This window comes from Hippopotamus amphibius, chromosome 2 (genome assembly GCF_030028045.1).
Source record: "Hippopotamus amphibius kiboko isolate mHipAmp2 chromosome 2, mHipAmp2.hap2, whole genome shotgun sequence".
Lineage (NCBI taxonomy): Eukaryota > Metazoa > Chordata > Mammalia > Artiodactyla > Hippopotamidae > Hippopotamus > Hippopotamus amphibius.
Window position 1 is genome coordinate 36,430,922 of NC_080187.1, and position 12,520 is coordinate 36,443,441.

General features: G+C 49.2%; 1 protein-coding gene across 6 annotated transcripts in view; it reads left to right on the top strand.

The window, feature by feature from the left end:
* The window catches only part of FBXO10 (F-box protein 10), a 97,112-nt gene that overhangs the window by 42,910 nt on the left and 41,682 nt on the right, over positions 1-12,520 (top strand). For all 6 annotated transcript variants that reach the window (XR_009051159.1, XR_009051160.1, XR_009051161.1 and 3 more), the window contains 3 exons: positions 2,914-3,735; positions 8,115-8,264; positions 11,389-11,525. Coding sequence is in view for 2 of the 6 variants with exons in the window: in XM_057720034.1 (XP_057576017.1) it covers positions 2,914-3,735; positions 8,115-8,264; positions 11,389-11,525 (1,109 nt within the window). In the remaining 4 variants the exon portion in view is untranslated. The remainder of the gene's footprint in view (positions 1-2,913; positions 3,736-8,114; positions 8,265-11,388; positions 11,526-12,520) is intronic.

The following is a 12,520-nucleotide window of genomic DNA, read 5'->3' on the forward strand; positions in this document are numbered from 1 at the left end:
TTGGCCTCTTCTCAGTGGATTTTAACCCCTTCTTTGTTGAAATTTTTTTAAAAAGAGAGTTCAGCCATTATTCCTATAACACACTCCTCTGAGTTCTGTACCAGTTGAGTAAGAGGCACAGGGATCAGTAGAGATCAACATTCTGCTTTATTCCTGGAAAAGCTGTATTTAAAAAATGAGCCTTGCTCTGGAGGCCAAAATTGCTTTGTAATTCTTCCCTTCTGACCTGGACCAACTCGGGGCATAGGTAGAGCAGCCAGGTTCCGGGAGCATGCCGCATGGTGACAGGAAACAAAGAATAGGCAGCGTTCCCAGAGAGATGGCCAAAGAGGGGGGCTTTGTAGGCCAGTGACCTTCAGCACATTAGCCCCACTCTGTGGAGGGTCAAGGAAGGTCAGGCTTTTGCCAAGGATGACTGGAGAGAGGGTCAGGAAATACCAGGAGAACACATTCCTTTTAGGAACAGAGCAGTTGTTTTCAAAGACAAGCATGTGTTGGGATGTCGGTAGCTCCTGGCAGAACAGTCTGCAGCTTTTACATTGCCTGGAAACTGATTGCAATCCATAGATTTTGTACCTAGTCAACAAAAATTATATTGCCACTATTCTACCAATAACAACCAAATTGTCTCTGAGGTTCGTAATGATCGTTTTGCTGCCAGTCATTTATGATGCACTTACTGTGTGCCAGGCACCTGCTTTACAGCCATGATTAAGATGGGGAGTGGCAGCTGGCTTTATTGATGAACAAATGGAGCCTCAACAAGGGTCTCAGACTTTGTAAGGGACAGAGCTAGGGTCCAAAGCCTGTGGTCATAATATAGGTGACTTTCCATCTGTGGCCTCATTTGATCCCCACAACAAACAGTTGTGATAGTGTAGATATGTCCCCATTTTGCAGATGAGGGACACTGAGGCTCAGAGACACTGAGTAACTTTCTCAAGTGGATAATTAGTGAGGTTAGAACTCAAATCCAGGCCTTGGAGTGTATGCACTTTTGAGATTACATTGTTCTGGATTCCCTGGGAGCTGAAAAGGCTGCTTGCTACTTAGAACGTTTCAGGTGGACCATTGGGGTCCTTCTGTGCTGATCTGCAGACCTGGAAGAAGGGTTCATTTCCAGACCTGTCACATTTCATAGATGTTCATTTCAGCCTCTCCCTCCCACAAGTGCACTGCAGATGCTCAAGGGGTGGGTCCTGGCTGTAGACTTCTTTGTAGCCCAGCCCGCCATCTGGCTTAGTGCTTGGCATGTATTAGTGCTCAGTCCATGACTGTCTTTTCACTAAAAACAGGACAAGGGGCTAGGATGACCTTGCCTGAAAAATGCAAAAGCCAGGGTGATTTCACAGCCGTTTTCTATGACTTCTGAGGAGAACCCTAGCAACGGCTGTGCATCTCTAGAGAGTCGGTGTGTTTCTACAGAGAGGACCAAATAAGAGAAAATAGACTTAAATTGCAGCAAGAAAAATTTAGGTTAGCCATAGGAAAGAACTAGAGAGGTTAAGGAGAGTTAACTTCTGGGACAAGCTCTCAAGGGAGGTCACTGCTAGAGAATGTAAAATTATCCAAAGATTACTAAACAGGATCATGAGACACTCCCTCATGTTATGGTTCAAGTACATCTCATGGAGCTTGGCGTGAAATCCAGAAACAGTTCCTCTTCAGGAATACAGAGTGGCTGGGCTTCTCTGTCAGGCCCAGAGAGCTGAGAGTCTCAGGTGCGTTGCTCTGTGGGGCTGAGCACCCCCACCCCAGAGGACTCTCTGCGCGCCACGTCCCTGACCCCAGATGATAATAGCTGGCTTTTCTCACGTGCCAACTCTGTGCCTGGTGCTTTGTTAGCTCCTGAGCCCCATGTAGCAGACAGAGAAACAGGCTTAGAGAAGTGACGTGTTCGTCTAGGGTAACACACCTGGAATAGGCAGAGCTGGGAGTTGGGCCCTGCAGCTGGACCCCAGAGCCCGCGCTCTTAGCCACTGCTCAGGACACTTGCCTGGCCACGGCAGCACACCTTGTCCCCCTCTTTAGGGACGTGGCTTGCTGTCTCCTGCCATAGTTCTGCGCCAACACCAGTTGCCACGCAGACGTGCCCAGCTCCTGTGTCTGGGCCTCCCGCTGCTGGTCCAGCCCCAGCAGAGCTCAGCTCCTCCTGGCCCACCCTGGCCTCTGTCAGCCTCCTGGCTTTGCCCTGCTCTGTCCCAAGCCTGGACTCCAGGCTGGCCTCTGTGGTGAGCCTCAGGGCCAAGGGAAGATGCGAATGAAGGGAGAGTGCTTTGGTGGGTGAGACCCGGAGGAGGCGCCACGTGATGGGACACAGTCTCCATGTAACGGAGACACCACGTGGAACCCTCGCCCATCAGAGGGCTTGGTAAAGTTGGGCTCATGTCCCAGCCAGTTCCTAAGTTTGTGAAAATCCAAAGCTCTCTGCCATCATTTCTCCCTTGAGCAATGGTCTCCTTGTTCACCTGCAGTATTAACATGTGTTGATTCCACTTCACCCAGCATCCCTCTGAGCATTCAGCATCTTCCCCCTCTCCATGTCACTTCCCTGCAAACTCTTTATTCTCACTAAATGCTTCATGAGCATTAGTGGAATTCACTTGAGATTTGAGGGTTTGGGGAAGGGCCCTGCTGCCCAAAGTGAACTTTTCCGCCATAATCCATTTCCACTCTTGTCCTCCCCTTTGGGATTGGAAGGAGGGACGGGCAGGCACCTCCAAATGATCTTCCTTCTGATGCAGGGCAGCTCCTAGTTCCTCCTGGGGCCGGCAAGACACTTGCCCTGGGGAAGGGAACGTGGCCAGCAGGACAGATGGCCTCTCCAGGTGTCACCCCGTTACGGAACAGAGCTCTGACTAGCAAAACAGATCTTATCCCTGTTACACCCGCTCTCTCTCTTTCATTCCCCAGACAACTTCAGGTCACGTCCAGTTTGACAACTGCAACTTTGAGAATGGGCACATCCAGGTCCATGGCCCGGGCACCTGCCAAGTGAAGTTTTGCACCTTCAAAAACACCCATGTCTTTCTGCACAATGTGCCCCTGTGTGTCCTGGAAAACTGTGAATTTGTGGGCAGTGAAAACAACTCTGTGACTGTTGAGGGCCACCCGTCCTCAGAAAACAACTGGGCCTACACACATCTCTTAGGGCTTATCAGGTCCTCTCCCAGCGTGCTCCCGACAGAGGACTCTGACTCTTTAATGTCCCTGGACCTGGAGAGCAGGGACCAGGCCTGGAGCCCAAGGACCTGTGGCATTGTCATTGAGGGCAGCCAGAGCCCTACCAGCCCAGCCACTGACTCCCCCAAGGCTGGCTCACAGGAGGTGGAGGTGGGCAGTGATGGGGAAAGGGTGGCCCGCACCCCAGACAGCAACGATGGAGGCCTGAGTCCCAGCGGGGAGGATGAGGATGAGGACCAGCTCACGTATAGACTGTCCTACCAAGTGCAGGGCCCGCGGCCAGTCCTGGGGGGCTCCTTTTTGGGCCCACCACTGCCAGGAGCATCCATCCAGCTGCCCAGCTGCCTGGTGCTGAACTCACTGCAGCAGGAGCTGCAGAAGGACAGGGAGGCCATGGCGCTGGCCAGCTCCGTGCAGGGCTGCCTCATCCGCAAGTGCTTGTTCCGGGACGGGAAGGGAGGAGTCTTCGTTTGCTCTTATGGCCGAGCCAAGATGGAAGGAAACATCTTCCGGAACCTGACTTATGCAGTGCGATGTATACATAGTAGCAAGGTGCTGTCATAAGGCTTATGTACAGACCCATGAGGCCTTGCTGGGTCACCAGGAACATGATTTTTGAGTGGTGAGAGGGCTTCAGTGGCTATATGCAGGAGGGCTTGGATGGAGCTAGTCTGCATTTTTTAAAAAAATATCATCTTTTAAGTCAGCACATACTTGCCTCATGTCCCTTATCTGTTTGAATGAGGCAGAAACTATTCTTCCCATTTTGCAGAAGGGGAAAAACAGGCCTAGAGAGGAAGGTGATGCACTTAGGATCACACAGCAAGTTAGAGGCCAAACAGAACAGGGACTGGAGCCCAGCTCTTCCACCCCCGTTCACTATGTGATGCTGCTTCTCAGACATGCCACTCAACTCCTAGTAGAAGGAACAAGGGCTCTTTAGCCTGGATGCAAGAAAATTTAGGGAGATGTGATCGCTGCCTGTGACCGAAATTCTGTGGGTGGTTGAGAAGGCTTCCCAGAGGGGAGATGTCTAAACTGAGTAGGGTGAGGAGAGGAGAGTCGAGGAAAATGGGGTGCGTTTGGTGAAAAGGGGGTGCAGAGTGAGGGTTCAGACAGCAGGCATCGTGTGCTGGGGCCTGGATATGAGGCCGAAATCAGCAGTGTGGTGGGCACTGTTGGAAAATGATCGGGGAGGTAAGCAGAAACCACCTTGTCCGGGGCCTACAAAGCCCCGTTGAGATGTATGGACTCCATGCTAAGAGCGGTTCATCCTGCCCTGCATGCCCTCAGTACCCTGTACCCTCAAGCCCCTCAGGCACCGCGGGACAGTAACAGCTCAGGATGGGAGAGGCTTCTAAAAGGAAAGGCATGGCCTTTTAGAAGGAAGCGTGACGTAGTTTGTAGGTTGGAGTCTCCCCTCTCCTCTCATTCACTGTGAATGTTACCTTCCTCTTCTGTGAAACAGAAACACCACCCAGCTCTTTGACGGGGGGTTTGTGAGGATCCAGTGCCATGATACTGGCAAAAGCACTTAGAAGACCGAAGGGCATGGTATAGATGTCACGTGCGGGTCTTGCAGGTCTCTGAAGGCTTCCAGGATGGGTAATAGCAATTGCATCTTAATTGTATTTTCCCTGTTTCCAAAGAGGATTTCAGGTGGTGCTACCCTGAAAACACACTATAAGGCTATGCTATGAACAGAGAATGAAAGATAATGGCCAAATAAAGGGGGTGAGTAACAGCTTTGCTCTCGGGGACCACGATGAAAGGATCTGGGGCGAGCCCTCAAGGAGGGCTTTCCTGCTTGCGTAGTTATTAAGAGTGTGGCTTCTGAGTCAAATTCTGCTTCTGCTCCTTATTAGCTACATGCTCTTTGGACTAATCATGCTACCTACTCCCAGGTGTGGTGAGGATTAACTGAGGTCATATGTGTGCATATTACACACACACACACACACACACACACACACACACACACACACATATACAGTGCTTAGCAGTGTGTCTGGTGCATGGTAAGTACTCCATGAATTTTTTTAAGACTTTTAAAAAAAAGCTTTCCTGGAGGAATGGTGCCTGGCCAAGCTGTCCAGGAAGACTAGGAGTTGGCAGGGTGCAGCTGTGAGGCAAAGGAGGCATGCGGGAGGACCCAGACGTAGAGAGGACACAGGACACTCAGGGAGTCGCAAGGAACCTCAACAGCCAGAGCAGGAGGTGAGGGCTGGTCAGCAGGAGTCGGTCAGCCCAGGGGCAGGTGTCTTGTCAGAAAAGTGGGCATTGTCTTGAGGGCAGTGGGAACTCACGGAAGGATTTTAAGCAGAGACTTTTGTGGCCAGATCTGCGTTTGGAAAGCTCCTTCTGTCAGCTTTGTGTGGAATGGAGTGGAGGGGAGCAAGACTGGAGACAAGATCAGTGAGATGGAGAGGAGGAACAGGGCAGCCCAGAGAGGTGGCCAGGAGCGCCTTGGGAGGGAATGGTTGAGGTTACATGGCCTAGATTTCTGGCGCGAGTGGCTGAGGCAAAGGCGGGAGCTGAGAAGCCGGGAAGGTTAGGATGTGGAGGGAAAGACGCTGAGTGCAGTTGTGGGCATGTTGAGTTTGCAGCACTGGTGACATCTGGCAGAGGTGCCGTCTGGTTATGTGGGGCTGGAGCGTTGGAGAGAGATGTGCCCTGACGTGCAGACTTGTGAGCAGGTGGTAGTTGGAGTCATGGAGAAGGAGAGACAGAAAGTTAAATAGCTTTGATTGTAGCCTTCTGGAACTATTGCCTCCAGGGGACTTGTGGCAGGAATTGTGCAGCCAACTATTCCTAGTGAGTCTCCAGAAAGGAACCTGAAAAGCTGATTTTGGCCGGTGTTTGACTAAAACAACCCATCGTGTCTCATGAGTACCTAGCTTCAGGAACGCATAAATCAAATGGCATTCATACAAGCGGGGAGCTGTGGGCGGGAGGGCCGGGCTTACTGAGCTGGTCCCTGTACCCAGGAGCAAGGCCTTGATCCAGTGGTCAGAGGGTGGTCGCCCTGCCTCTGCCCTCCAGAACATCCCTAAGAGGCTGGCAGAAGGAACAAAGAAAAATATCACTGACGGTGATTTATTCTCTTGCTTCTTTGGGTATCTGGCAATTTTTAGTTCATGTGGAAGTGTTACAGTTACCTTCCGTGAACTACAGGCTCCCGATTCCTCTAGCGTTACTTTGGCTGGTGTGCCAGCGGGCTTTTCTCTATTTTAAGTCTTCCCTTTGCACCTGCTGCTCCGTGCCCTTGTCCCTCCCAGCAGCAGGCCCCTGCTGTGTGTGGCTCTGGCTGGCCAGCCCAGTGGCACAGTGAGTGGTAGGGAGTCTCTCATGTCCCCGTTCATCCTTAGTCTTAGGAAGGTGCAGTGTCCGTGGTTTTAGGACCTTGGCAGTAGGCCCTTTTCAGTGGTCCTGCCTCCCCCCAGCAATAGGGGGCTCTAATGATTGAGGCCCAAGACATTTTCCTCCCACCTGCCTGGGGGGTAAAGCGTTTATCGTTTTTTCTGGTCCCTCCCTTGAGAGCCACCGGGGTTTGCCGCCCTTCCCCAAGCTGCTTAAGGCTTGTTCTCTGGGAAAGTTAGGGGAAAAAATCCAGGAGGGGCTTAGTGCTTTCCCCACAGTGGCTATTTCCCCTCAAGCGCCCACCGGGAGGGAGGCTATCTCTGGTCACTTGTCCCACCCTCAGTCTTTCTCCTTGATCACCTGGCGAGGTCCATGGAGAAGTGAATAGATGCAACTGGTCCCCGGGCTTCTGTGCTCTCACCAGTTCACACTTGGCCTTTAACAATTCATGAAAACAGTTAGCTGAACTCTTCTTACTGGCTGGTATGGCACCTGTGTCTTTCCAGACAAACAAGTACTCACGTCTCGTGTCCTTTGAGATGCTTCTTTCTCTTAGATCCCAGGCTAGTTGGTTGTCCTGCCAGCTTGACTCGCTAATGGAGTCAAGAAAGGTTATGTTTTTGTATCTTCTTGTTGTAAGTGTGGAAGCAATGCTCTTTCCAACTTTCTCCATCCTAAGCAGAAATCTTCTCCTTGAAATTGTACTCCGTTATACTTTGCCCCTCCCAAGTTTTACCCTAATGTAATATATTGTTTACTGTTAGTACACGATTTAGCTTAACATAGTATATTTTATTGTTAATACACAATCATTTAAAACAATATGTAGTCTAGATTTTTAGAATTATTAAAAAGAAAATGTAAGTGGCAGTACATGACCTTAATAAGCAGTGTACTGAGTTCTGGTACCTTGTTTTAAAGAGGCTTCCTTATCTTACACCAACACTTCTAATTGTCTCTTAGCTTGCAATTCCATTGGTTTTTCCACCCCAAGATAATACATCAAGAGAGATGCACAGTGGGCAAGAACGGTTATCTGTCTTAGAGGTGAAAAGCAAAAGGGAAGGTGGGAGAGGACAGCCTGTGCGGTACTTTACCCTCAGGGGCTTCCTCCAGCAGGTGAAGTTTAGCAAAGGCGCGTGTGGAAGTGGTGGACCTGGCACTTGATTCCATTCAACGTAGCTGTGCCCTTGGACCCCTGGGGAAATCTTCATGTAACCGCATTGCATGTAGAGTTTGTAGACTACTAAATCCCACCTTCTCCAAGTGTCCTTTCCATGCCATCATCCAGTTATTTTTCCTGCTCAGAGGTTGTGAATGTGGAGCTCTGGACCAAGCTTCCATCCATGTTTTAGTGAAGAACCGGTGTGAGGTTGGTTCAGAGCCTGCAGGGCAGAGCCAGGAAGGACACGGAGATGACGCAGTCCTCACGAGCATGTGGCAGAGTGACTGGTCTGGCATCAGGTAGAGCTGCACAGACCAGACAGGACGGAAGGGACTCAGGTATTCCCTGAGCGGGTTTGAAAACACCTTTGTGGCAGGAAGATGAACAGCTCTCTCTTTGTGCCTAGATTGTCATGCTCAGGAACCGCATTCACCACTGCAGAGCGTCAGGCATCTTCCTTCGCTTCGAGGGCGGAGGCCTGATCGCCGGCAACAACATCTACCACAACGCGGAGGCCGGTGTAGACATCCGGAAAAAGGCCAACCCTCTCATTCTGGTACTTCCTCCATCTGCGTGTGCCCCTGTCAGAGTGGCTGTTGATTCTCAGAAACCTTTTCTGAGGATGTGTAAGCAAATGCTGGCATCGTGAATTTCTGTTGTTTCCTGTTTACAAGTAGTTCCTGGCCTTCTCTCTGTGTGTCCTTGTGACTCTGGGTCTCTTCCTCCATGTATGGAGGGTAACTTTGGATAAGTCACGTCCCTGCAGTCTCCACCAGCAAGGAAGAGGACCGGATAGACAGGGAAACTCACAGGGCCTTGCTCCCTCAGCCCTGATGTGCTCTTGTAGGCTTTGAGTTTGGTAAGAATAAAGACCTGATGTCTGCCCTGAAAGACACTTGGATCAAAAATAAAACAAAACACCAAGTTAATTCATTCTTTACTTTTAAAAGGACATGTAGGATATTTAGTTCTGAAGATTACTTGTTTCACATATATCGTGAGACCATAGTGAGTTTGATCTTAGCCAGTGTGAAAGCCACTTAAAATCCTAGAATATGAGACCAGTGACGTGAGAAACCTGCCCCATAGTTTCGTGCCAGCCTTCTCTGAGAGATTTCCTAGGAGTTGGGAAACATGATGGACTTTTTATTGGGCTTGGAAAAATAGTATCCACCCTACACATAGAGCTTATTATATGCTAGATACTGTTCTAAGCACTTGGTATATATTTATTTAATTATGGTTTAACTCTTACAGAACCTTGTGAGATAGAAGTATTATTATCCCCATTTCATAGGTGAAGACACTGAGGCTCAAAGACACTAAGGATCTTGCCAAAAATTACACATCTGGTGCTAGAGCTGGGATTTGAATCCAGGCAGTCTTACTCAGGGTGGACCCAGTATATCTAGGCTGCCCTTGCAAATGCAGAGAAAGGCAAGTTCCTAACTATATTTAAAGAGACACGCCTAGCCAGTGGCCTCTGCCAGCCCCTTCCTCTCACTCTTACTGCCATGCAGCTGATGTTTGATGCATGGCCTTGGCTTAGGAAATTATTGCCACTGTTGCCAGAGAGATGAGAGGAGTTTGCCTTCCTTGGGACAGGGGGCGACAGGCCAGTTTAGCAGGTGGAGGGGGAAGGGAGAATTACCTGGCTTTGTGAAACAGTGTGGGATGGAAATACCATTGCTTACACCTCTCTCCCTGTACTTTTCTTTTTTTTTTATCTTTTATTTTTTTCAGATCTTTATTGGAGTATAATTGCTTTACAATGTTGTGCCAGTTTCTGCTGTACAACAAAGTAAATCAGCTGTATTTATATATATATTCCCTCCCTCTTGAGCCTCCCTCCCACCCTCCCTATCCCACCCCTCTAGGTCATCACTAATCATCGAGTTGATCTCCCTGTATTACGCAGCAGCTTCCCACTAGCTATCTTATTTTATTTTATTTTATTTTATTTTATTTTATTTTTTTATTTAATTTATTTTTTATTTTTGGCTGCATCGGGTCTTTGTTGCTGCGTGCAGGCTTTCTCTAGCTGTGGCGAGCGGGGCTACTCTTTGTTGTGGTGCATGGGCTTCTCATTGCAGTAACTTCTCTTGTTGCGGAGCATAGGCTCTAGGCTCACGGGCTTCAGTAGTTGTGGCTCGAGGGTTATAAAGCGCAGGCTCAGTAGTTTCAGCGCATGGGCTCAGCTGCTCTGCGGCATGTGGGATCTTTCCAGACCAGGGATCGAACCTGTGTCCCCTGCATTGGCAGGCAGATTCTTAACCACTGCACCATCAGGGAAGTCCCTAGCTATCTATTTTACATTTGGTAGTGTATATATGTCAATGCTACTCTCTCACTTCCTCCCAGCTTCCCCTTCCTACCCCTACCACCCCGTATCCTCAAGTCCGTTCTCTACATCTGTGTCTTTATTCTTGCCCTGACACTGGGTTCATCAGTACCATTTTTTTAGATTCCATATATATGCAACCTAAAAGTCCATCAAAAAAAAAAAAAAGTCCATCAACAGATGAATGGATAAAGAAGATGTGGCATATATATACAATGGAATATTACTCAGCCATAAAAAGGAACGAAATTGAGTTATTTGTGGTGAGGTGGATGGAGCTAGAGTCTGGCATACAGAGTGAAGTAAGCCAGAAAGAGAAAAACAAACACCGTATGCTAACGCACATATATAGAATCCCCATGCTTTTCAGTCCTGTGGGGCACTTCTGTAGGCACTGGTTACCCTGATGAATCTGCCAAATCCTTCAGGGAGAAATCTGGAAAGTGAATAAGAGTAGGAGAGCTTGCATCATGAAACACTTTAAAGCAAACTGGAACTTTGTTTCCATAAAATCATTTTGGAAGAGAAACAGCTAGCTTCCTGGTTCAAATATAGGATTGTATGTAGGCTGTAAATTAGCAATTACAGTGAAACAATTTTATTATAACTTATAATAAGCTAAAATTTTCATCAGCTAACTGACTGGGAAACAGAAAAACTGGGTTTCAGATCCAGCTCTGCCACAAACATGCTATATGACCCTGGCCTGTTTCCCCATTTGCACAGAGAGATATAGTATGAAAATCTCCAAGGGCCCTTGTAGCTTGTACACCTTCTGGTGGACCTCCTGCCTCGTGGGACACCTAAGCTCCCTGGCGCTGCACCTTCCACAGCCCACCTCCCCCGAATGAGAAAGGAGGACTAGAAGCCAATGACTCCCCTCTTTGCTGGGTGGCCCCTCGAGACTGCGCTTAGCCAAGGTTCCCATGTGCTGGGGTGCTGCCCCCTTCCTGAGAGGTGGGCGCCCTGGGGTGACGTGGCCTAGCCAATGATTATGTGTTTGGGGGACTCTGGAGGCTTAGAAATTTTCAGTAGTGTGCATTGCAGGTGAAGGGCAAGATCCCTTCGCAGTAAGTGTAGCCAGCATGACTACATCCCAAGAGTCTGGGTGGGAAAGACTCCTCTCTTGGGAGTCTCCCTCACGGGTGTCCACATGAACACCTGTGCGGGAAGGGCAGGACCGCACTGGTCCATTCACTTTGTTTTGTGCTCGGGATCCTCCCGCGACGTGTTTTTCTCTGCTGGTTCATCCTGGCCCTGCTGTGGGGCAGCACTGAGCACTCTGCATCTCTCTGGCATGTCTGATCTGCCTTCTGTGGTGTCTCATGTTCACTTGCAGTGTAACCAGATCCACCATGGCCTTCGCTCTGGCATTGTTGTCCTTGGCAATGGGAAGGGCATCATCCGGAACAATCAAATCTTTTCAAACAAGGAGGCTGGCATTTACATCCTGTACCATGGAAATCCAATTGTGAGGTATGTGTTGCTGTACGCAGATCATCCTACTCACCCATGGGCCCTTCTTTCCTCTCTGATCTGTTTCCCTGCTCCCTGTCTTTGCTTCATTTAAAACCATTTTTGTTTACTAAAACAACTGTGCAGATGCAAGCAAAGCAGAGACAGACTTCACCCCTATCCTACCTCAGAGACACAACCTTTTGTGTTATTGTATCTGTGTTCTGTGCTTTTGTGTCTGTGTTTCCTCACAGTTAACTTTGTGGGGCCATTCTATTTAGCAGACATTACTGAGCACTTTTAATAATAATAACAAAGGTGAAAAGGGCAGACTCTGCTCCCTAGGAGCTTCCTCTAGTCTGGAAGACATGTGTGCCCAGAAATAACGCTAAGATAGGAATGGCATAGAGATTTCAACTCACCTGACAACTCCAGTCAGTTGATGGTGGCTGCCTGGGATGCTGTATTAAGATCCGGATGCTACATCTGACCTCAGCATGAAAGCATGCCATCCATGATCCATCAGTGGTGTAAGCTGTAGGTGGGAGGGGCTGTGGATTTGCCTTCCCACCTGTCACATGGCACAGACTGTGATAAATGCTGTCAAAGTGGCACCAAGAGAGCAGGGGAATCATTCTGACTAGGGGCCTGGGGGAGGCCTCATTTGGGAGGTAGCCTTGGAGTAAGACTTCGAAATACAGGAAGAGCTTGGACTCTCCTGGAGCTAGGTAGTAGACACTGCTAGTGAAGGAAGCAGCGTGAGCAAAGGCAGCAGAGCACAGCAGATTCGGGGCAGCACATAGTCCACTGGGGCTTGAGAATAAGTCTGACGCAGGTTGTGACCTTGGTATAAAACATCTTAAATTGGGACTGTCTCAGATAATCTTGGGTCCTGTGGCACTGCAGCCTGAGCGTTTATATCCCCATGGCAGTCCATCTCTGCCATGCGACGTGGCAGAAAGCCTTGGGCCAGATGAGGAAGGCCTTACGTGGTCCAGTGAGGAATGTGGAGTATA